The following is a 25203-nucleotide window of genomic DNA, read 5'->3' as shown; positions in this document are numbered from 1 at the left end:
GCTTTACCACTCTACCACTTGAGTCACAGCCTCACTTCTGACTTTTCTAAATAGTTTATTGGAGATTAAAGTCTCAAGGACTTTTCTGCCTGTGCTGGCTTTTAAGGCAATTCTCAAATCTCAGCCTCTGTAGTAGCTAGGATTGTAGGCATGAGCCACTGGTGCGAGGTTACTGGTTTTTGAACTTAATATAAAATTAATATCTGAGTTTTACATTTAATTTTGAATTACAAATTTAAGCATATTAAAAGAAGAGGCAAGATTTCCTGAGAAGTCAGAACTCACTTGCTCAGCAGCAGAGGCAAAGAGTTTCTGTTTTTATGTTTTCAGGGACACAAGCAGCAGTGAAAGTGAAGACAGTTCTGATTCTTCTTCTGATGAGTTAATTGGCCCTCCTTTACCCCCTAAAATGGTAGGAGAATCAAGTAATCTTATGGAAGAGAATATCCTTGGCCCTTTACCTCCACCTCTTGGTGAAGAAGAAGAAGAAGATGATGATGATGATGATGATGATGATGATGGAGAAGATGATGAAGAGGAAGTAAGTAGTAGTAGTATAAAAATTTAGAGAAATATCTGTATAGAGATCAATGTTCTGCCAATTGTTAATCGTGAGTTAAAGTAAATTAACAAGCAAAACCCCAGAAAGCCTTGTTTGAAATAAAGAAATAGATCTCAAAAACAGTAAATGGTAGCTCACATCTGCAATTAATCTAAGCTACTCAAATAAAATCAGGATTGTCAGTTCAAGGCCAGCCTGGGCAAAAATTTGTGAGACTCCATCTGAGCCAACAAAAACTGGCTCAGTTGTACAGGCTTGTCATCCAAGTTATATGTGAAATGTAAATAGGAGGAATTTGCTTCAGGCCATGCTGTCAAAAAGCAAGACCATAGAATTTCAAAATAATGAAAGCACAAAGGGATGTTGTTGTGGCTCATATGGTAGAGTACCTGCTTAGCAAAGGCAGTTGCCCAAGACTACAAAAATAAATAAGTAAATAAGTGAGTAAGCAAGACATTAAATAAGTAGATAATTTAAATGGAGAGAGGAAGTGATGTGTTTAAAATCAATAAGACATTTTGTTAAACATTAAGTACAATGCATATAAATAGCAGTGAAGACGGCTGGGAATTTGGTGTATTGGTAGACTGCTTGCCTGGTGTGCATGAAGCCCTGGGCTTGATTCCTTGGTACCACATACACAGACAATGCTGGAAGTGGTGCTGTGGCTCAAGTGGTAGAGTGCTAGTCTTGAGAAAATCCATGACTAAAAAAAAAAAAAAAAAAAGTGAGAAAGGATTCTCTACTCTCATTCTGTTACCTTCTAAAGTTTTCAACTAAGCCACTAACAATACTATAAGCTTGAGAGTTAGTACACATCACCAAACAGCTTTACCCTGACCACCACATAATTTTAGCATTATTTACTTTTCATTTTCTTTAAAAGTAGACCAGCTGGATGTGGTGATTCATGGCTGTAATCCTAGCTACTCAAAACAATTTTGACCAGAAAGACCAATAATAGAGGTATTATAATAGCCAATTCAAATTATATTATAGAGCCATAGTAACTAAAACAACGTGGTACTATATAAGAACAGACAAATAGACCAATGGAATAAAGAGCAGAGGTCTCAGAAATAAAACTGCATCTGTCTGCTTCTTGACAAAGGCACTAGAAACATACATAGGCAAAAGACAACTTCTTCAACAAATGGCAAAACTAGAAATCTATCATAGAAGAATGAAACTAGATTCCTCTCTCTTTCTCCCTCTCCCTCTCTCCCTCTCTATAGGCAATAGACAACTTCTTCAACAAATGACAGAACTAGAAATCTATCATAGAAGAATGAAACTAGATTCCTCTCTCTCTCTGTCTCTCTTTCCCTCTCCCCCTCTCTCCCTCTTCCCTTCTTTCCCTCTCCCTCTCTTCCCCCTCTTCCCCTCCTCCTCTCCCCCTCCCAGTCCTGGAGCTGGAACTCAGGGCCTGAGCACTGTCCTTGGGCTTTCTCAAGACTAGAGCTCTACCCCTTGAGCCACAGCACCACTTCTGACTTTTTCCATGTATATGGTACAAAGAAATGGAATCCAGGTCTTCGTGCATACTGGGCGAGCACTCTACCACTAGGCCAAACTTCTGGCCCCAATCCTTTCTTACATTGTAAAAAAAAAAATCAATATAAAGGACTAGGAATGTGGCTTATTGGAATAGTGCTTGCCTGGCATACAGGAAGGTTTGGGTTTGATTCCTCAGTACAGCATAAACAGAAAAAAAAGCCAGAAGTGATGCTGTGGCTCAAGTGACAGAGTGCTAATCCTTTTTTTTTTTTTTGCCTGTCCTAGGGCTTGAACTCAGGGCTTAGCACTGTCCTTGGACTTTCCTCAAGGCTAGGGCTCTACCACTTGAGCCACAGCACCACTTCTTGCTTTTCTGTTTGTGTACCAAGGAATGGAACTTGGGTCTTCGTGCATGCTAGGCAAGCACTCTACCACGAAGCCAAACTCCTGGCCCTAGAGTGCTAATCTTGAGCAAAAGAAGCTCAAGAACAGTGTTAGGGCCTGAGTTCAAGCCCTAGGATTGTAATATGCTGAGAAATAATAGCCAGACTTGAAAATGGGATTGTAGAAGATCTTAATCTCTGCACTTAATGTGATTAGTATGGAGAATATATAAAGAATTAAAGCTGGGTTCACTGGCTCATGCCTGTAATCCTAGCTACTCAGAAGGCTGAGATCTGAGGATTACAGCTCGGGCACTAAAGTCCTGGAGACTCTTATCTCCAGTTAACCACCAGAAAACTAGAAGTGGTGCACTGTGGCCAAAGGGGTAGTGATGTAGCCTTGAGCTGAAGAGCTCAGGGACAAGGTCCAGGCCCAGAATTCAAGTCCCACAACCCACAAATCAATCAATCAATCAATAAATGCCCCAGAATTCAAGTCCCACAACCCACAAATAAATGAATGAATGAATGAATTAAAACAAAAGCTCCTTGCAACCATGACTCAGGCTTGTAATCCTAACTACTCTGGAGGCTGAGATCTGATCTGGGCAGGAAGGTCTCTTACCTTCAGTTAATTACCAAAAGCTAAAAGTAGAGCTGTGGATCAAGTGTTATAATGCTAACCTTGAGCATACACAGCTAAGGGACAGTGCCCACAACTTGAGTTCAAGTCCCACTGCACACAAGTACACACATACTAAAAATGAAAAAAACAAAAAAGCAATCCATAGATTGGCACAATAATTGAACAGTTCTGAGAAGAAGTATGGCTGATAAATATACGAAGAAATATTCAAAATACTTGATAATCAAGGGATACAAGTCATGACTACGTAAATTCTGGCAAGGATGATGGTATGGAGAAGACAACTTTTAGATATTGTTGGAAGGGTATCTTGGTACAGCAATAATGGAAATGAGTATGAAGGTTCCTTAAACTAATAGAACTACTGCATTACTAATAGAGCCTGCATTACTACTCTTAGGTATATACCTAAAAGAATCAAAAAGCATTCAAACGTTAGACTGAGATCCTTTCCTGTATGCCTCATGCACCCTGGAAACTGAAAGTGAACACTGAATCACACAAAATTGCTGGTTTTTTATCATTGACACTATCATTATTGTTGATTAGTGATCAATTTTAATTGATGCCAATGAGGAATCAAAGGGCTTCTTATTTGCTGTTCTGAGGCTGTCCACCTTAGGGCTCTTGCACTGTCCTTGGACACTTTTGCTAAAAGTTAATGCTCTGCAACTTGACCCGCAATGCCACTTCTAGTTTCTTCTTTGTATGTGGTACTGAGGAATCTAACCCACTGCTTTGTGCATGCTAAGTGAGCTCTCTACCACTAGGCTACAGTCCTGACCCTCTGCCTTTGTTCTTGCTGCTTAGTTTTTACATAGGGTCTCCAAAAATTTTCCTCAGTGTTGGTCAGCATCCTTCTGTCAGCCTCCGGAGTAGCTAGCAGCTTATACCACCAGCACACATTCATAAGAAGAAAAGGTTTTTTTTATTTTTAATCAGTCCTGGGGCTGAGCTCAGGGCCTGAGCACTGTCGTTAGGCTTTCTTGAGGCTAGAGCTCTACCACTTGAGCCACAGCATCACTTCTGGCATTTTTATATAGATGTGGTATCGAGGAATTGAACCCAGGTCTTTGTGCATGATGCTAGGCAAGCACTCTACCACTAGGACAAACAACTCCTGGCACCAAAAGAAAATACCCTTAAAAAAAAAGCAATTTCACTACACTTGCCAAGTCTTGTCAGCAGAGGATGCTATAAGATCTGTTCCAGGGCTGGGAGTTTGGCCTAGTGGTTAAAGTGCTTGCCTAGCATGCATGAAGACCTGGGTTCGACTCCTTGGTACCACATACATAGAAAAAAAAAAAGCCGGAAGTGGTGCTGAGGCTCAAGTGGTAGAGCTCTAGCCTTGAGAAAGTCCAAGGACATTGCTCAGGCCCTGAGCTCAATCCCAGGACTGGCAAAAAAAAAAAAAAAAAAAAAAAAAAAAATCTGTTCCAAAATCAAGCGAATGTATTTCTACTTTGCCCTCCTGTGAAGGATTTCATGCTCAGCAATGGGCACTAGAGGGCAGAAGAGACATTTTGGCCAAGAATACATTTCCATTTCTAATTGTTTCCTGTGTATAGTGGAAGGAAATAAGCAAGTTATTCTTTTTGAGCCAGATTTTCACTATTTAATCTAAGCTGATCTTGCACTTAAGGCGCTCCGTTCTCTGCCTCCTGAGTGCTTGTATTATTAGGTGTGTTTTACCACACTTAGCCTCAGAATCTTTGATAGAACAAGTGAATTGGAAATTGAGAAGAATGCTAGAGTATTATCTATGTATTCTTTTTTATTTTTAAATATTAAAATACTAAAATAATTAAATATTAAAGTCTTTTCACAGTTAATATCTTAAATCTTTTTAGGTAGCAGATGCATGTAAAGGATAAAAGTGACTACTAGAAGAGTCTAAGTACATGTACTTCCTAATTTAAGATTTTTTTTTTGTTGTTGATACTGCATTTGAATTTAGAGTCTGGTACTTCTTGAGCATACCCCAGCTATTTGACTTTTATTTATTTATTTATTTATTTATATTTATTTTGATAGGATCTCCTATTTTTGCCTTTTCTTGAACTCTATGGTCTTGCCACCTATTCTACCTGTTAGCTGACATTACAGGCATATACCACCAAACTTGACTTACTGATTGGCTTGGTGCCATGTTCCTCCTGGTTGTGCTTAATGGTGGCTGGAATTTACAGATATGAGCCACTCTATCCAGCCAAAGATTTTCATTAATAAAAGGAAATAAAGTTTATTCTTTTGATCACCAGTGTCAGCCAAACTTATAAAATATGCATCTCAGATATTGTCACTTTCTTGTTCTAAACCTCCTATCACAGTTCTTCTAGTCACGTTGTAAAGAAACCCAAGTCATTGTATTGGCTTTTATAGCATTGTATTACTTGGTCTCCACAAATCTCTTTGACTGTATCCCCTTCAACTTTCTCTTTACATTTACTCCTTTCTGGCTTTATTGTCATTACTGCTCTGTGTGTGTGTGTGCTGGTCTTGGGGATTAAACTTGGCCTGTGTGCTGCCCTTAAGTTTCTTTTCCCTCCCTTCCCTCTCTTCCCTCCTTTCTTTCCTTCCCTCCCTCCCTCCCTTCTTTGGTTGTGGGGCTTAATCTCTGGGCCTGGGCACTGTCCTTGAGCTCTTCAGCTCCAGGTTACCACCCTACCTCTGGAGCTACACCCCTACTTCCTGTTTTCTAGTGGTTAATTGGAGATAAGAGTCTCAAGGTCTTTAGTACCCCGGCTTGCTTTGAATTTTGATCCTCACATCTCAGCCTCCTGAGTAGTTAAGGACTACAGGTGTGAGCCACCGCACAGGCTGTCCCTGAGTTTCTTTTGCTCAAGGCTAGTACTCTATAACTTGAGCCACAGGCTCCTCTCCAACTTCATATTTCTATCCATGCATACAATATCTCAATCAAACTTACTTTCCACATTTTCTTTCTTTACCTGCTTCTGGCCACCTAAGATGATTCTGTAACTTAGATATTGTGGATAGGTTGTACAAGTTAACTTTATTCTACATTGATGTACATTCCTTCGAATATATGCCCATGAATGAGTGGTACAGCAGAATTGTGTTGTGGTTCTTCTTTTAGATTGCTGGAAAGGTGTACTACTTTCCTTAGTGGCTAGACTAATTTATATTCCAATAAACAGTAGGTGTGGATTATTATCTCTAGTATCCCTCAGTCCTTGCCAGCATTTTTTTGTTTGTTTACTTGATGATAGACTGAGATGGAATCTCAATGTAATTTTCATTTTCTTTATGCCTATGGATTTAGTTCTTAAGTGTTTTTAAGAACTAAAATCACATTTTTTTTCATTTTTCTAAAAATGTCAGCAAAAACAGCCTAGAAACAGACATATTAATTTTTTAGGTAGGAATAAGCTTAATATTTGAAAACAGAAAAACTCCTTTGATTATTTGCCAATTCTGTATACATATATATGTATAAGCTTAATATTTGAAAACAGAAAAACTCCTTTGCTTATTTGCCAATTCTGTATACATATATATGTATATATATATATATATAAAAAGAAGATTTGCATGTGTCAATCTTTAGATTTCTTGATAGCTTATGAAAGGAATTTTGAAATCATGAATATTTACTAAGATTTATGGGATTTACCTTTTTAGTGAAATTGATTATAAAGTCTTTGAAGACATATTATATTTTTAGTGTTGTGGTTTGATAGATTAGCGGGCATGCAAATAGAAACACCAATAGAATTTAGTTTTAAAATTCATCTATAGACCTTAATCCTTACTTGGAAAGACCTTTGGTTCATTTTATTTGCCCTCCGAGTGCTAGAAGTGCAGCTAATTGTGAATTTGAAGTGAGACTGAGACCACCAAGTTAATTCACACAGCCTCTCAGGCATCTGTTGAATAGTGAATTTGCAGTTTCACTACTAGTCTGGATTGAAATCCTGGGTTCTGTGTTTTTTTGGGTAGGGGGATCACGGGGGTTGAAGTTGGCCTGGGCACTGTCCCTGAGCTCTTCAGCTCAAGGCTACCGCCCTGCCTTTGAGTCAAACCTCAATTCCCATTTTCAAGAAGTTAATTGGAGATAAGAGTCTCAGGTCCTTTTGTGCCTGGGCTAGCTTTGAACCTTGATCCTCAAATCTCAGCTTCCTGCCTAGCTAGGATTACACACGTGAGCCACCACAGCCGAGCCACACAGCCAGCTTGTTTTTTTTTTAATCATACAGCGATGTATACATCATAATTTGTAATAAGTTTTGTTTTTCACATTATGAGCATATGCTCACATTTAGATCCAAATGGTAGATTGGCAGTGGGTACTTCCTTTGTTCAGTAACATTCCAAGTACATAAAGTGAATTAACTAATTTCGTCCTTCCAGTACCCCTCCCCTTCATTGTCTCTCCCTCTTATTGGGGCTCTCCATTTGCTTGTCTGCATACAGCTTCTCCTCTTGCTCTTGAGGTATGGCTCCAGGGCTCCAGCCTAGGCTTTTGCTATTTAGTTTGAGAAGGAGTCTCATGGACTTTTCTGCTTGGATTGTCCTCAAATCATTGTCTTCTAGATTTCTGCCTTTTTTTTTTCTTTTTTTTTTGGTCAATCGTGGGTCTTAAACTCTAGATGTTGGCACTGTCCCTGAGCTCTTCAACTCAAGGCTACCATTCTAATCCCTGGAGCCACAATGCTACCCTCCATTGGTTAATTGGAGATCAGAGTCTCTTTGACTTCAGTGCCCGGACTGGCTTTGAACCGAAATCTTCAGATCTCAGCCTTCTGAGTGGCTAGGATTACAGGAGTGAACCCCTCTGTGCTCGGCTTTTTTTTTTTTTTTTGCCATTCCCCAGGCTTGCACTCAGGGTCTGAGCACTGTCCTTGGTCTTTTTCGAGGCTAGAGCTCTATCACTTGAGCACAGCACCACTTGCAGCCTTTTCTATGTATGTGGTACTGAGGTATCGTATCTGGGTCTTCGTGGACGCTAGGCAAGCACTGGCCAATACAGGTGTTCTTTATATATTATGAATATAAACTTCTTACATCTGATTTGTAAATATTTTTTTCTTATTCTACGGGCTGTCATATATATATATATATTTATATAAGTTCTGTGTTGTTCAAATTAATCTTGAACTTGCTGTGTAGTCTAGGTTAGCTTCAAATTTGGAATCTTTCTGTCTTATTTTCCCAGGTGCTAGGATAACAGGAGGTATATGCCACCATACCCAGAGCTTGTCACTTTCTAAATATATTTTGATGTACAAGGTTTCAAATTTTTGTGATGTCCAGTTTATCTATTTCATTCATTCATTCATTTATTGATTGATTGATTGTTTACTAGGCAAGTACCCTACCAGGCATGTATTCTTTTGAGATTTTTTGACACTCTGTTCCTGAGCTCTTGAGCTGAAGGCTACTACTGCCTTACTCCTTGAGCCACAGTGCCACTTCCCATTTTCTAGTGGTTAATTGTAGATGGGAGTCTCACATACTTTAATGCCTGTGGTTCTCAGGTCTCAGTCTCCTGAGTAGCTAGGATTACAGACATCAGCCACCGTGTGCCTATCTTAAAAGTATACAATTTTTAAAGAGCAAATTTAACATATTTTGAATAATTAATAGATTTGTCGTCATATTTTCAGTTGATATAAGCTGTGGTTTGGATGTGATTTGTCCACATAGGTTTATGTGTTTTGAACTTGTGAACAGCATTAAGAATAGAGAGAACGGGGGCCAGGAGTTTGGCCTAGTGGTAGAGTGCTTGCCTAGCATGCACGAAGACCTGGGTTTGATTCCTCGGTACCCCACATACATAGAAAAAAAAAAAGCTGGAAGTGGTGCTGAGGCTCAAGTGGAGCTCTAGCCTTGAAAAAGTCCAAGGACAGTGCTCAGGCCCTGAGCTCAAGCCCAGGACTGGCAAAAAAAAAAAAAAAAATAGAGAGAACTTTTAGAGATAGGGCCTAGTGTGAATCTATTAAGTCAGGGGTTGGTGCCTTGGAAGAGAATCTATACCCAGGTTGAAGTCTAGGAGGGAAGAGCTATTTATCTCAATTATGTTTATTTACTGCTTGTCTCTCTTCTCCCCTTTTCACCTTCTCTCCCCTTTTACTCCCTCTTCCCTCTCTTTCCCTCTCCTTTCCTCTCCTCTTCTCTCTTTTTTATTTTTGCTAGTCTTGGGGCCTGAACTCAGGGACTGAGCACTGTCCTTGGGCTTTACTCAAGGCTAGAGCTCTACCACTTGAGCCACAGCACCACTTCTGACTTTTTCTTTCTTTTTTTTTTTTAGTAATGAGACCCAAATTTATTAACAAATTAACAAGCAAATATGCTTTGCTCTGCAGTTACAGATACTTCAGAAATCATCTTAGAAATAGATACAAACATATATACATATTTATTCACAGGAAATGCTACTTATATCTTTAAAATTAAATAGTTATCATAATTCAGAAAGTATGAAGTGCAAAAGCTCCATTTCAGAAAGCCTAACTCATTCCCAAAGTCATGGAGATTAAAATTTTGACCTTTTCTATTTATGTGGTACCAAGGAATTGAACCTGAGTCTTCATGCATGTTAGGCAAGCACACTGCCACAAGGCCAAACTCCTGGCTTCTCCCCTCTCCTCTCTATCCTCTTTCTCTCTTGTCTCCCTTCTCTCCTTTCTGCTGCATAAGCTCCTCTTATATGTACCTATATGTGGAATTCATGATTAACCTAGTTTCTTTCATATTTAGATCTGAAAAATCAGTTGTCAAGAAATGATTAGACATGTGTGCATGGATGTTTTTGAAACAAATGTGTCATTTGCTATAAATTATTTGGGATTATCACCTGCTGTTGTTGTATGATACATAAACATAAAATATGCCATCCTTGAGTCAACACATACATAACTTTTAAAGGATATGTAATTTGCTGGGTGCTTGTTGCAGATTGCTCATGCCTATATTCCTAGCAATTCAGTTGGCTGAAATTTGAGAATCATAGTTTGAAGCCAGCATGGGCAGCAAAGTTTGTGAGACTCTTACCTCTAGTTAACCATTAGAAAACCAGAAGTGGAGCTATGGCGCAATGTGGTAAAGTGCTGGTCTTGGCAAAGGAGCTCAGAGAGAGTGGCCAGGCCCTGAGTTCAAGCTCCACGGCCCACAAAGAAAAGGATACAATTTTTAAAAGATCATTTAATTTCTCAAAAGAGAAAAAAAAACAGTTTTTTTTTTTTTTTTGAGTTTCTTTGTCTTCAGACAGGTTAAAAAAAATTGGCAGGGCTAGAAGTTTAGTCTAGTGGTAGAGTGCTTGCCTAGTGTGCACAGTGGACCCAGGTTCGATTCCTCGGGGTACCACATACATAGAAAAAGCCAGGCCCTGAGTTCAGGTCCCAGGACTGGAAAAAAAAATTAGCAATGTATCTTCAGGTAATGTTACTGTGTTTTGTGCTCCCCAATTCAGCCTGTAATGAGACATTAATGGTTTGAAAGTAGTGGCTTTGGAATGCCACTAATTGAATGATTGGAACCATCTGTGAGAAGTAGCTAGGAAATAATCTTTCTTTCCTGAAATATTTTATTCTTATTTTTTTTTTTTTTTTTGCTTGAGCTCAGGGCCTGAACACTGGCCTTGGACTTTCTCAAACCTAGAGTTCTACCACTTGGGCCTCAGCACCACTTCTCGCTTTTTTCTATGGATGTGGTACTGAAGAATCGAACTTTGATCTTCGTACATGCTATACAAGCACTCTACCACTAGCCCAAACTCCCAGCCCCCCTGCAATATTTTAGACATATAATATTACATGCTCTGAAGGACATTTTAAATATTTGGTAAATTATTTGCTTTGAAACTAGCCTAACATCTTTTGGAACATTTAAAGGTGTTTAGGATTAACATTATACATCTTTAAATTTATTTTTATTTTTGTTTTAGCCTAAAATTTAAAAGTTGTTGTAATGAATATCATAAACATTACCATCATAACCATTGTTAAGTGTATAATTCATTAATATTAAGTACAATTGTGTCATTCTGATCTGTGATTTTGCTTTTGGTGGTTCACTTATATCCAAGGTCAACTATGGTCAGAAATATTAAATTGAAAATTCTCCCTGCTTCCTCTCTGCCTTCCCTACTCTCTCCCTCTCCCTCCTCCTCCCCCTCTCCCTCCCTCTCCTCCTCTCCCTCTTCCCCTCCCCCTCCCTCCCTCTCTCTTTTCTTTTCCCTCCCTCCCTCCCTCCCTCCTTCCCTCCCTCCCTCCCTCCCTTCCTTCCTTCCTTCCTTCCTTCCTTCCTTCATTCATTCTTGTCCTGGGTTTGAACTCAGGGCTTGAGCACTGTCCTTGAGCTTTCTCAAGACTAGTGCTATACCATTTGAGCCACAGCATCACTTCCAGCTTTTTCTGTGTATGCTTACTGATGAATTGAATCTAGGTCTTTGTGCATGCTAGGAAGCACTCTTATCACTAAGCTAAACTCCTGGCTCGCCTTTATTCTTTTCTTTTTTTCTTTTCTTTTCTTTTTTCTTTTTTTTGTGGGTCCTGAGGCTTCAACGTGGCCTGGGCCCTGCCCCTGAGCTCCTTAGCTCAAGGCTACCACCCTACCCTTGAGCCAAGACCCATTTCCCGTTTTCTGGAGGTTAATTGGAATTTTGTGCCTGGGCTGGCTCTGAACCTTGATCCTCAGATCTGTTTCCTGATTAGCTAGGATTACAGGAGTAAGCCAGGTGCCTAGCCATGGACATTTTTTTGCTCAAGCCTAACAGTCTGTCACTTGAACCATAGTGCCACTTCTGGCTTTTTCTGTATATATGGTACACAGAATGGAACCTTGGGCTTAGTGCATGCTAGGCCATTCTTGGTTCTTCCCCCGCTCCCCCCCCCCAATTGTCAGGGTAATGTATAGAGCAGTTACAGTTACATTGGCCAGGTAGTAGGTGTATTACTTCTCACACATTGATATCCCTTCTCATGTTTTTGTCCCTATTTCCCTCCCTCACCCCCTTTTATTCTTGTTCTTATATTTCTTTTTGTTGGTCATGGGGCTTGAGCTCTGGGCCTGAGTGCTGTCCCTGAGCTCTTCAGCTCAAGGCTAGCACTCTATCACTTGAGCCACAGAGCCATTTCTGGTTTTCTGGTAATTAATTGGAGATAAGAGTGTGTTGGACTTTCATGCCTGGGCTGGCTTTGAACCCTGGTCCTTAGATCTCAGCCTCTTCAGTAGCTAGGATTATAGGCATGAGCCACTGATGTCCAGCTTTCTAGAATTCTATACAGACATCCTTCTGGCACATCAAAATATTGTGCATTTTACTCCCTTCTGGTCCTAGTGATTTTTTTTTTTTTTTTTTTTTTTTTTTGCCAGTCCTGGGCTTGAGCTCAGGGCCTGAGCACTGTCCTTGGACTTTCTCAAGGCTAGAGCTCTACCACTTGAGCGTCAGCACCACTTCCGGCTTTTTTCTATGTATGTGGTACCGAGGAATCGAACCCAGGTCTTCATGCATGCTAGGCAAGCACTTTAACCACTAGGCCAAACTCCCGGCCCCCTAGTGATTTCTTATGAATAATTTTCTTTTCTACCAATTATCATTTCCCCATTGATAAAGTATCATCTTTCTATGGTTGTTCTGGAGCCATTTATTTGTTTACTTAGGAGTTTAGCTTTAGGAGTTAACTGTAGGAGTTTAATTTTTGCCTTGAATCTGGAATATATATGAGTCTAGAACCTGGGATATTAGCATTGATCTGGGATATATTTCTCATTATGTTTTGATTCCCTTAATGATTAGTGATAGTGAGAATTTTTTTAATGATCTGATTAGCCCTTTATATACTTTCTTTGGAGAAATAGCTATTAAGTTCATTGTCCATTCTTGAATCTGGTTGTTTTATTTGCTTAGTTACAGGAGATAAAAAGTATATTCATAATATTCACCTCTCTTAGTATATACAATTTGTATCTCTCTCTCTCTCTCTCTCTCTCTCTCTCTCTCTCTCTCTCTCTCTCTCTCTCTCTCTCTCTCTCTCTCTCTTTCTTTCTTTCTTTTCTTCTTTTTTTTTTTCTCCAGTCCTGGGGCTTGAACTCAGAGGCTGAGCACTGTCCTTGGACACTTCTTTGTTCAAGGCTGTTGCTCTGCCACTTGAGCCATAGTGCAACTTCCGGGTTTTTCTGAGTATGTGGTACTGAGGAATCAAACCTAGGGCTTCGTGCATGCTAGGCAAGCACTCCACCACTAGGGTACGCTCCTGGCCCACACCTATTTCTTTAATTGCCCTTTTTTTTTCACCTAGTAGTTTAAACTAGTCAGAAAAAAAATTTGAGGTTTAGAAAGTGTTAAATTTGTGTTCTTTCCAAGATGCTATCCACATTTCTTTAGAAAACCCCTATTGTTTTCTACAAGTATCTCAAATATCTGTCTTCTAAGCAACCTTTATTTATTTATTTATTTTTGTAGGTCATGGGGCTTGAATTCTGGGCCTGTGCGCTCTCCCTGAGCTCGTCAGCTCAAGGCTAGCTCTCTCCCACTTGATAGAATTGAGCACTGAATGCTGTGTGTACTTCTGTCATAGCATCTGTGACATTTCCATTTGCCTATTTGTTTTGCTTACAATAGACTTCACAGTTTTAGTGAGCAGTCTTTATTACTGGTCTGTTGCCTTCAATATGTTTTATAATTAATAAGTGTTATATGACTATCTGGTGATTGAATACATAAATGGATTAATGTTAATTCAGTTATGAGATTTCATTCTAATTCTGGTCATCTATAGTCCTGTACTGGCAACTATATAACCTCAGTGATTTATGGGAGAAAAGAGTACTCACTTACCTTTGGCAAACCTTATTTTCTGTCATAAATTCCCAGCAAGTCTGTGATAGGTCTTTGTTATTGACTTTTTATTGACTTGTAATAATACACATATACAACTTTCTTAACTTAGGACTTTATCCCTGAATGGTTGTTTATGATTTGTAAGTCTTTTGAAAACACTATGAGGATGTTTATCAGATAGAATTGCTCATGTTTGACCAGATATGTTTATTATCATTGTTGTTTTTGGGGAGCTTGGGAAATAATTGTTTGGCATTTGAAACCAACCAAAACAATAAGTGGTATCTTTTCCCCTTTTCCATTAATGAGTATAGCTTTTTTTTTTTTACAATGGTAATTTTTTTTTAATTATATGGCTTATGTTTACATCATATTTTAAATGACAAGTTTAACAAACAATTGTTCAAGGAGGAAATCTCTAATTACATTCTCTGGGACTTAGTCTTTAGAACTTAATCAAAATTAGGCTAACGGTTTATATGTCATAGAAACATATCAGTTTATGAAATAAAACATTATGATTATAGAGTCATAGGTTTTTTTCTCTATATAATTATGTTTGTATTTCCATTACCATGTCCATTGCTTTGTGTATGCAGTTATTGAGTCCTCGCTCTTTTTTGCCAGCCCTGGGCTTGGGCTCAAGGCCTGAGCACTGTCCTTGGACTTTCTCAAGGCTTAGCACTCTACCACTTGAGCTTCAGCATCACTTCCAGCTTTTTTCTATGTAAGTGGTGCTGAGGAATCGAACCCAGGTCTTCGTGCATGCTAGGCAAGCACTCTACCACTAGGCCAAACTCCCGGCCCGAGTATAGCTTTTTATTATGAATTCTGATAGTAAATTACTTACAGAAATCATTTAGTTCATGATGTTCCTTGGCAGAAAGGTCTTGAAAATATTTTACTGTTTTGGCAAATTTCATACTAAGCCGTATTTTAAAAAGTTATTAATGAAAGTTCTGGAAAAAGAACAGTCATTATCAAATAATATGCTTACCAAAGATGGATTGCAGTGTTTTGGTTGACTTAGTTGTGCCAGTTATATGGGCTTTTTATGAGTCATATCCTATGTGATTTCCAGTAAAATTTTAATTTTTAATGCTAAAACCATTTACTTAAACATTTAATTAACTTCTAATATAAATTTAAAATTTTGTATTCTCAGCTGGGACTGGTGGCTCATGATTGTAATTTTAGCTAATTGAGAAGCTGGCAAGATTATAGTTTGAGACCAGCATAGGTTGAAAGTTTTGCCACATCCTTCTTCAACCAACCTGTGTAAAGTGGTTCATGCTTAATTATCCTACCTATGACAGGAGGCCTAAAATAGGCAGATAGAGAACAGGTTTTCACCTGAGCAGGAAGTGAGATGCTATCTCAAAAAAATAAAATAAAAGAGAAACTGTGGGGAAAGGAACTGTGGGGAAAGGAATAGAGGTGTAGCACAATTGATTGTTTGTATGTATGAATGTATGTATGAGGCCCCGAGTTCAAATGCCAGTACTTCACAAATGAAACAACCAAAATACCAAAATGGAAACAACCCTAAAATGCTTTTTTTTTTTTTTAAATACTGTTCATTCTAGAGATTTTCTTTTTTCTTTTTTTTTTTTGCCAGTCCTGGGGCTTGGACTCAGGGCCTGGGCACTGTCCCTGAGCTGCTTTTGCTCAAGGCTAGCACTCTACCAATGAGCCACAGTGCTACTTCTGGCTTTTCTGTTTATGTGGTACTGAGGAATTGAACCTAGGGCTTCATACATGCTAAGCCACATAGTTCTCAGCCACATTCTCAGCACGTGAAACACATTTCTCATTTTGTTTTTTCTTTATACGCTAGGAATAAATAGTCTTTGTAAGTGCATATACTACATTGAATTAAATGAAACAATTTTCATGCCAGCTGTTTTGATGACAGTGTTTCTGTTTGCTGAATAAGGTAGTATTGTTGAGTGATAAGGTAGTATTTAGTTATAAGAAATATAGAAATGATGTATCTTCTCAGAGGGTAATATTTCATCTGTGCTTAAGCAATTTTATATACACGTTTTCAGTGGTTTAAATCATTCAGTGCAGGGATACCCCAAAATTCATTTAACTTTGAAATTATTTTTGGATTTGAAATAATATTGATGTCTCTACAATAGGCATATATAGCACTTTCTATAATAAAGTAAATCCAAAGAAATGTCTTTGTTTTGAAATTAACTGAAATTTCCTCAGCTGCTTATTGCTCTTGTTCAGTTCCTTTCTGGTTTCCTGTTTTCCCCTTCTTTAATTTGTGGAATAATGAGCTATAATAATCTCTAAGATATAAACAGTCTAAAACAAAGCTACATTTTAATCTATGTTTAGTTTGTTATATAATAATCTAGTTCTCTTATTCTTTTGTTTTTTTTTTTTTTTGGTCCTGACACTTGAACTCTAGGCTTGAGCTTAACCTTTTGCTCAAAGTTAGCACTTTACTATTTTTGCTATTTGCAGTTTTTTTTCTGTGATTAATTGACCTAAGAATCTCACAGGATTCCCTTGGAATCCAGCCATTATAGGCGTGAGCCACCAGCACCCAGTTTTCTTTTATCATTTACAGTATGAGTAGCTTTACATACTAGCTTCATGTCAAGTGCTATTATCCATTGTTTGCCAATGAGAAAACTTAGTTTTCCTGAAATAATACGATTAATGACACATAGAGCTAAACTTACAAACTGTAACATTTTTGGCTTTTTTTTTTTAATTTTATTTATTTTTTTGCCAGTCCTGGGCTTGAGCTCAGGGCCTGAGCCCTATCCTTGGACTTTCTCAAGGCTAGAGCTCTACCACTTGAGCCTCAATACTACTTCCAGCTTTTTTCTATGCATGTGGTACCGAGGAATTGAACCCAGGTCTTCGTGCATGCTAGGCAAGCACTCTACCACTAGGCCAAACTCCCGGCTCCCATTTTTGGCTTTTTGATTGAGTTGTTTGCAGGAAATAGCTAGATAGAGAAGATAGTTACTATGCGACTAAAAGGTTGGGTAGTATGTAGATTAAATTATAAAACGTATTCCGGGGCATTCACAGTGACTTGTGTATCAAGAAATATTACTAGACTCTGGTGGCTCATGTACCTCAGGATGTTAAGATCTGGAGGATTACAGTTCAAAGCCAGCGTGGGCAGGAAAGTCCTTGAGACTCTTACCTCCAGTTAACTGCCAAAAAGCTGGAAATAGAGCTGTGGCTCAAGTGGAAGAATGCTAGTCTTTTTTTTTTTTTTTTGCTAGTCCTAGGGCCTGAACTCAGGGCCTGAGCACTGTCCTTAGGCATTCCTCAAGACTAGAGCTGTACCACCTGAGGTATAGCACCATTTCCCGCTTTTTCTATGCATGTGGTACTGAGGCATCAAATCTGGGTCTTCCTGCATATTAGGCAAGCACTCTACCACTAGGCTAAACTCCCAGCCAAGAATGCTAGTCTTAAGCAAAAAAGCTCAAGGAGGGGCTGGGAGTTTGGCCTAGTGGTAGAGTGCTTGCCTAGTATGCACGAAGACCCGGGTTCGATTCCTCGGTACCACAAACATAGAAAAAAGCCAGAAATGGTGCTGAGGCTCAAGTGGTAGAGCTCTAGCCTTGAGAGAGTCCAAGGACAGTGCTCAGGCCCTGAGCTCAAGCCCAGGACTGGCAAAAAAAAAAAAAAAAAAGCTCAAGGAGGGACCCAGGGCTGAGTCCAGACTTCAAAATTGACACAAAAAAAGAAGATAATGATGCAGGTTTTTGTTTTTGCTTTTTTTTTTAAACATTTATTTCAGCATTACATTTTTTTATCTTAAAACTTTGTTTATTTTTATTTTTTACTAAAGAATTTATTAACATTGATTTTTACATCATATTTCAAATGATGTATTTAACAAATAAGAATTCAAGAAGGGAATCTATATACAATCACTGGCACTGAGCTTTTAGAACATAATTAAAATTAGGCTGAGGGTTTGTATGTCGTAGATACATATTAATCTATGTAATAAAACATTATGTCTATAGAGTCATAAATTTTTATGTCTATGTTGTTGTGTTTATATTTCCAATACCATGTCCATAGCAGTGGGTGTGCAGATATTGAGTCCTCGCTCTTGTACTGTTTGGATCTAATAGCCACATATTAAGGATACATGTGTCTTTTGTTTCTTTGGTCTTGACTTGTCTCACTCAACATGATTCACTCTAGATTCATCCACTTCCCTGAGAATGCCATCGTTTTATTTTGTCTGTTGGCTATGTAGAATTCCATTTTGTGTGTGTGTATGTATATGTATGTATGTGTATATATATATATCACAATTTTTGTATCTATTCAAGTGACACAATTTTTTAAAACTTTTTTTTCCCTGTGGGTCATGGGGCTTTGAACTGGGCCTAGGCACTGTTCCTGAGCTCTTCAGCTCAAGGCCACTTCCCTACCCTTGAGGCAAGCCCCACTTCCCATTTTCTAGAAGTTAATTGGAGATAGGAGTTTCAGGTTATTTTGTGCCCAGGCTGGCTTTGTTCCTTGATCCTTAGATCTCAGCCTCCTGAGTAGCTAGGATTATAGACATGAGCCACCAAGCTAGGTAGGCTTATTATTATTTTTTAATCCAGTCCTGGATCTTGAACTCAGGGCCTATGCACTATAAGGCTAGTGCTATACCACTTGAGCCACAGCAACACTTCCAGCCTTTTCTATGCACATGGTACTGAAGAATTGAACCTAGGGCATCATGCATGCTAGACAAGTACTCAACCACTAGGCCACACTCCTGGCCCCTAAAACTTTTCTTTTTATTATTATCTTTAAGTAAGTGTACATAGTAGTTGCCATCTAACAAAACTGTTTATCAATACAATATATTTTGATCATTTGTACCCCTTTTAACATTTTCATCTATCCCTCAAAACTTACATATTTTATTCAGGTATAAAAGTTAAAAAGTATAGTTTCTGAATATACTTATTTACTCATTGATATGGGATTTTCCTATTTCAGAATCCTGTCCAAAAGATTCCTGACTCCCATGAAATAACCCTGAAGCATGGCACTAAAACAGTAAGTTTAAAATACTTGATTTTTTAAGAGGGAAAAGTGAAGCATGGAACATAGGATAATTTCTTTAATTAAGGTCTATTATACTCTATTATGAAAAATAGAATACTTATGTTCAGTGAAAATAGCCATCATCTTTTCTTTTCTTTTCTCTTTTTTTGTTGGTTGTGGGACCTGAACTCTGGGCCTGGGTGCTGTGCCTGAGTTCTTCAGCTCAAGGCTACCACCCTATCCCTTGAGCCACAGCACCACTTTTGGTTTTTGGTGATTAATTGGAGATAAGAGTCTCATGGACTGATAATGCCGGGGCTGGCTTTGAACCACGATCCTCCCATCTCAGCCTCCTGAGTAGCTATGATTACAGGCTTGAACCACCATGCCGAGCTCTGCCTTTTCTTTAAATGGAACACTTAAAATGTCAGTGTTATTGTTGGCTTTAGAAACCTTTTCTTTTTGATTGTGGAACATAGCAGACATGAAGCTGAAATATAATTTTAAATGCTTTGGGAAGATTTCTTAGTACCCTTAATTGTACTTCTGTATTAGTAAAATACATGTTTATTCACTTTGCAGTGTGGATATAAGATAAAATTTGGCTGCTACTCGGGGTCTAAGATTATATTATTAGTATGTAGATTGCATTTTCATCCTCTCTACTTAGGTTATTTAAAAATAAATATAAAGCATTTGTCTTATTGCAAGATCACTAAAAAGTGTTAGTTGATTGAGTGAAATGTAAAATGAAAGAATGCAAATATTGCCTTTTTCTTTTTAATGAAACTACCCTTTAAGAAGAAAATGCGTGGGCTGTAAGTGTAGCCTAATGGTAGACTGCTTGCCTAGCATCCATAAAACCCTGGGTTCAATTCCTAGGTACCATACCCACAAAAAAGCCGGAAGTGGTGCTGTGGCTCAATTAACAGAGCATTAGCCTTGATCAAAAGTGTCCAAGGATAATACCCAGGCCCTGAGTTCAAGCCCCAGGACTGGCGAAAGAAAGAAAGAAAAAAAGAAAGAAAGCAAGCAAGCAAGCAAGCAAGTAAGCAAGCACATCTTAAAATGAGAGGATCAATGTCTGTCAGTGGAGATAGACTCAGAAACTATCAAATTAATCATGGATATTAAAAGTGTCATCTCACAAAATGTTTTCTTTGCTATTATTTATATGTATGCATGTATGCAGATAATTATGCACATATATATGTGTACATATATATGTGTATGTGTCTGTATACATACACACATGCCACACCACTTGTGCCATTTGTTTTTACCACTTGAGCCACACCTTAAGCTTCTTTTTTGCCCTGGTTATTTTCAAGGCAGGCTTATGCGTTATGTCCAGGTTAGACTTGTATTTCCTTGTCACTGAGGATAACAAGTGCACCATACCTGCATTGCACATCTCTCATAGCTGGGATAACTGGTATGTGCAATTATGGGAAGCCACTGGTTAACATACAATTTGGTAGATTGGCCTTCAATTGTAATTATCTTAATCTCTACTTCCCAAATAGCTAGGATTACACAGTGCCTGACTGATTTAAAAAAATTGAAAGTGGCTCAAAGTGATAGAGTGCTAGCCTTGAGCTGAAGAACTTAGGGATAGTGTCTTGGCCTGGAGTGCAAGCCTCATGATGAACAACAACAACAAAAATATAGCAGGGCTTTTAAGGGGCAGGAGTGTGGCCTGGTGTTAGACTGCTTGCCTAGCATGCATGAAACCCTGGGTTTGATTCCTCAGTACTGGATACACAGAAAAAGCCAGAAATGGTGCTGTGGATCAAGTGGTAAAGTACTAGCCTTTGGAAAGCTCAAGGACAATGCCCAGGCCCTTAGTTTAAGCCCCAGGACTGACGCAAAAAAAAAAAAAATGTCTTGAAGACATTTCTCAAAATTTTGTTTTGAGAAAGTGAAGTTATTTGTGAGATATTCTCCTTACAAAAGCAGTTTAAAGCCAGGCATGGTGGCTCACGCTGATAATCCTAGCTACTCAGGAAGCTGAGATCTGAGAATCTTAGATCAGAGCCAGCCCAGGTACTATCAGTCCATGGACTCTTATCCCCAGTTAACCACTAGAGAACCAAGTGGGGCTGTGGCTCAAGGGGGAGGGCAGTAGCCTTGATATGAAGAGCTTAGTGACAGGGCCCAAGCCTTGAGTTCAAGTCCCAGACCAACAACAAAAAAAACAAAAATAAAAGCAGTGTATCTTACAGAATTGTGGTGATCACCATTCTTGGTACATGGCTAAATTGAACCAAAATTGTCAGTTAGAACAAAAGTACTTACCTTTATTTCAAAAGAAATGTGTGTAATAACAAAGTTAAATTCTGTAGAAGGTGCTATGGCATTAGATTAGTTTATGTCTCTTTTTTCAGTACTTATAGGATAGGGAAGTTGGGATTAGGAAATAGAATTGGTCATTATAATACTATTCAGTATATTTACTCCAAGTAAATATTTTTTTTTTAATGTCGGTTGTGGGACTTGTACTCTGGGTTTGGTATTGTTTTTGTGTATTTTCTGTTTTATTTTTTTATTTTTTTTAGCCAGTCCTGTGCTTGAGCTCAGGGCCTGAGCACTGTCCTTGGACTTAGTCAAGGCTACAGCTCTACCACTTGAGCCTCAGCACCACCTCTGGCTTTTTTCTATGCATGTGGTACCGAGGAATCGAACCTGGGTCTTCGTATATGCTAGGCAAGCACTCTACCACTAGGCCAAAGTCGCAGCCCTCTGTTTTATTTTTGAACAGGTTTCTGCCTTGGGCCTGGATCCCTCAGGTGCCCGTTTGGTGACTGGAGGATATGACTATGATGTTAAATTTTGGGATTTTGCTGGAATGGATGCTTCTTTTAAAGCATTTCGATCTCTTCAGCCTTGCGAGTGGTGTGTATTTGCTAAATATTTTCATATTTGACTTAATTTTCTTATTTGGAGATAATGTTGATATTTTATCTATGATTTTACCAAAATATATAACTACCTTCACTGTTCAAGTAAAAGTAAAATAAGCCTATATAATCTTCCTTTTAGTTTGTCAGTGTAGGTTTTTTTTTTTTCTTGTTGTTGTTAGTGAAGATTGAACTTTGGGCCTGGACCTTGTTCCTGAGCTCTTCAGCCCAAGGCTAGTGCTCCACCACTTTAAGCTACAGCACCACTTCTGGTTTTCTGGTGGTTAATTGGAGATACAGAGTCTCATGGACTTTCTACCTGGGTTGGCTTTGAACCTCAGTCTTCAGATCTCAGCCTCTTGAGAAGCTAGGATTACAGGCATGAACTACCAGCACCTGGTGTCAAAGCATTTTATGTCTTTGTTTTGCTTTGGTCTGAGATGAGGTCTCACTATGTGCTGGCTTGGAATTTATAGTCTAAGTCAGTCCTAAATTTGCAATCATTCTCCTGACACCTGGGTTTTGGGATTACAGGCCATCATTATTCCTTATTGTCTTTGGTCTTTAAAAACACTTTGGTTAGGGCTGGGAGCATGGCCTAGAGGTAGAGTGCTTGCCTAGCATGTACAAAAACCCTGGTTCAATTCCTTGGTACCACATAAACAGAAAAAGCCAAAGGTGGTACTGTGTGGCTCAAGTGATAGAACACTAGCTTTGAGAAAGCCTAAGGAGAGTGCTTAGGCCCTGAGTTCAAGCCCTAGGACTGGCACAAAAAGCCCCCCAAAACAAAAAAGCACTTTGGTTTAAAAATTGTTCCTTATCTTGTTTGTTTATCTTAAAATACTATAGTATATACTGTGCAATATTATGTTTTTTTGTGTGTGTGACATGTGTTAATCTAGTTTTCATGTGTGAATTTATTCTGCATTGTCCTGATATGTTTAGCTAGCATTGTATCACAAAGGACTTTATATATTGCATGCACTAGCTACCTTTTCATCTCTGGTTTTGATGCAATCTGAAGCGTTTGTCTCCCACTCCCCTTCCCCTTTTGGATGGTACTAGACCTTGAACTCAGGGCTTTGTGCTTTCATTCCACTATGTTCTTCTTGGTGGCCCTGTGTTACTTGAGCCATACCTCCAGCCTGGATTTTTGCTGGTTATTTGGAGAATACTCCTGGGTTTTTCTGCTGATGAAATCTTTGGCCCTCAGATCTCAGCCTTCTGAATAGCTAGGATTAGAGGATGAGTCACCCTGCCTGGCAGGTTTTTTTTTTTTTTTTTGCCCTTAAATAATTGTATTGCATCTATTCCAGAATATTGTTTGCTTTCCCTTTTATTGCTACTATCTTTTCAAGACTAGTATTAAGTGTTTTTAAATGTTAAAGAATTATCCTGCTGGGCATGGTGGCTCACACTTATAATCCTAGTTACTCAGGAGGCTGAGACCTGAGGATTGCAGTTCAAAGCTAGCCCAGACACTAAACTCCAATTAACCACCAGAAAACTGGAAGTGGTGCTGTGGTGCAGGGGTAGGGCGGTAGCCTTGAGCCTGAAGAGCTCAGGGACAGTGCCTTGACCAGAGTTCAAGCCCCATGACCTACCAAAAAAAAAAAAATTAGGCATCCTTATTAATTGATTATTCCTGTCATGTTTTAAAAATAATCCTATGACATGAATACGTAATTGTTAAAGGATTTAAATTCTGAGTTCCTTTTTTTATTTTAATTTTTTGCTGCCTATCTTAGGACTTGAACTCAAGGCTAGGACGTTTCTCCTTAGCTTTTGTGCTAATGGCTATCATTCTACTACTTGAACCACAGCTTTTTGGTGGTTAACTGGGGACAAGAGTCTTAGGGAAGATTCCTGCAGTGGCTGATTATTATTTTTTTTTTCTTTTCCCAGGCCTGGCCTTGAACTCAAGGCCTGGGCACTGTTCTTGAGCTTTCTAAAGGCCAGCATTCTGTCCTTGAGCTACAATACCACTTCTGCTTTTTCTGTGTATGTGATATCAAGGAATTGAACCCAGGGCTAGAGTGCTAGACAAGCACTCTACCACTAGGCCAACATGCCCAGCCCAGCTGTGGTTGATTTCTAACTGCAGTCCTCACATCTCAGCCTTCTGAGTAGCTAAGATTTATAAGCATAAGCACCACAGATATAAGCCATTGGTGCCCAACAACTTTATCTTAACAAACTTGACTGCCATCTTGTAAAGTCATGGAGCTACTGAATCTTTTCCTGATTGGAGGAGCAATTTTATAATTACAATATTCCCACTACTAGTCTGTACCTGAGTCGTTGAATAATTTTGTATTTACAACATTTCTAAGCAATGATACATGTTTTAATGGAAAGAAAGTATTGTAGATTGGATTTAGTTATTTATTAAATTTGTGCCAGTTATTGGGCTTAAACTCAGGACCTTATGCTCTCATTTAGCTTTTTTGCAGAACAGTTTTAGTAGAATTATATGTAATCTTATTTAGAGTTCTTTTTGGTATTAGTTTTGTTTAACAGATATACTGCTTATAAATTTGTTCCTAGCTTGTTTTTAGTATGTTAATCCAATATGGTAAGTTCTTAATTCATTTTGCCATGGACATCAGTTCTTGGGTAAAAATCTAAAATACTGAAGCAGCTAAAGATATATTTTGACTTGAAATAAAGTACTATTTTCTGATATTCTCATGTAGAAACATGGTGGTTTTAGCTCATATCTCTAGCTTACTTGACCTGTCTCAGCACTATACAATATACTAATATGTATTTTATACATGGAAAGAACAATCAGTCCATAATCTCTGTATATTGTGTATCTACAGACACAGTAAAATGCAGATAAGAAGTATTCACAAAAAAATTCTCTGTATTGACCTCATACAGGCTTTTGTTGCCTAATCATTGTTCCCTATAAAATATAACTACAATTTACATATGTATATGTTCATCTAGAAATGATTTTAAAAATAAGGAGGCTATGTAGAGATTGTATGTGTTCCATATTTTTTATAAGGGACTTGGGCATCTCTAGATTTTGATTTCATTTCCCATTAATGAAGGATGATTGTACTACATAGGAAACTGATTTTATAGGTAACACTAGTAACTACTTGCTTCAAGTAATGCAATAAGTGTCTTTGAGTGTGTGTGTATGTACACACACATACATAAATGTCTATATGTTCACATTTATGTCTATATAGAGACACACACACACACACACACACATATATATATACATAGAGAGAGAGAGAGAGAGAGAGAGAGAGTGTGTGTGTGTGTGTGTGTGTGTGTGTGTTTGTTTGTGTTTGTGTGCTGGTACTGGAATTTGAACTTGGGGCCTAGGAGCTGTCCCTGAGCTT

General features: G+C 38.5%; 1 protein-coding gene across 2 annotated transcripts in view; it reads left to right on the top strand.

Annotated features, from left to right (window-relative positions):
* The window catches only part of Wdr70 (WD repeat domain 70), a 192754-nt gene that overhangs the window by 14370 nt on the left and 153181 nt on the right, over positions 1–25203 (top strand). Inside the window, exons 3-5 of one of the 2 annotated variants that reach the window (XM_090332029.1) lie at positions 417–541; positions 18891–18950; positions 21700–21833. In XM_090332029.1, the coding sequence (XP_090188155.1) occupies positions 417–541; positions 18891–18950; positions 21700–21833 (319 nt within the window). Of the gene's footprint in view, positions 1–330; positions 542–18890; positions 18951–21699; positions 21834–25203 lie in introns of both variants that reach the window. The other variant, XM_090332028.1, reaches the window with a different exon arrangement.

Source organism: Megascapheus bottae, chromosome 4 (genome assembly GCF_031878675.1).
Source record: "Megascapheus bottae isolate mThoBot1 chromosome 4, mThoBot2.hap1, whole genome shotgun sequence".
Taxonomy (NCBI): Eukaryota; Metazoa; Chordata; class Mammalia; order Rodentia; family Geomyidae; genus Megascapheus; species Megascapheus bottae.
Note: the sequence above shows the minus strand (reverse complement) of the source record. Positions and strands in the feature narration are given on the sequence as shown.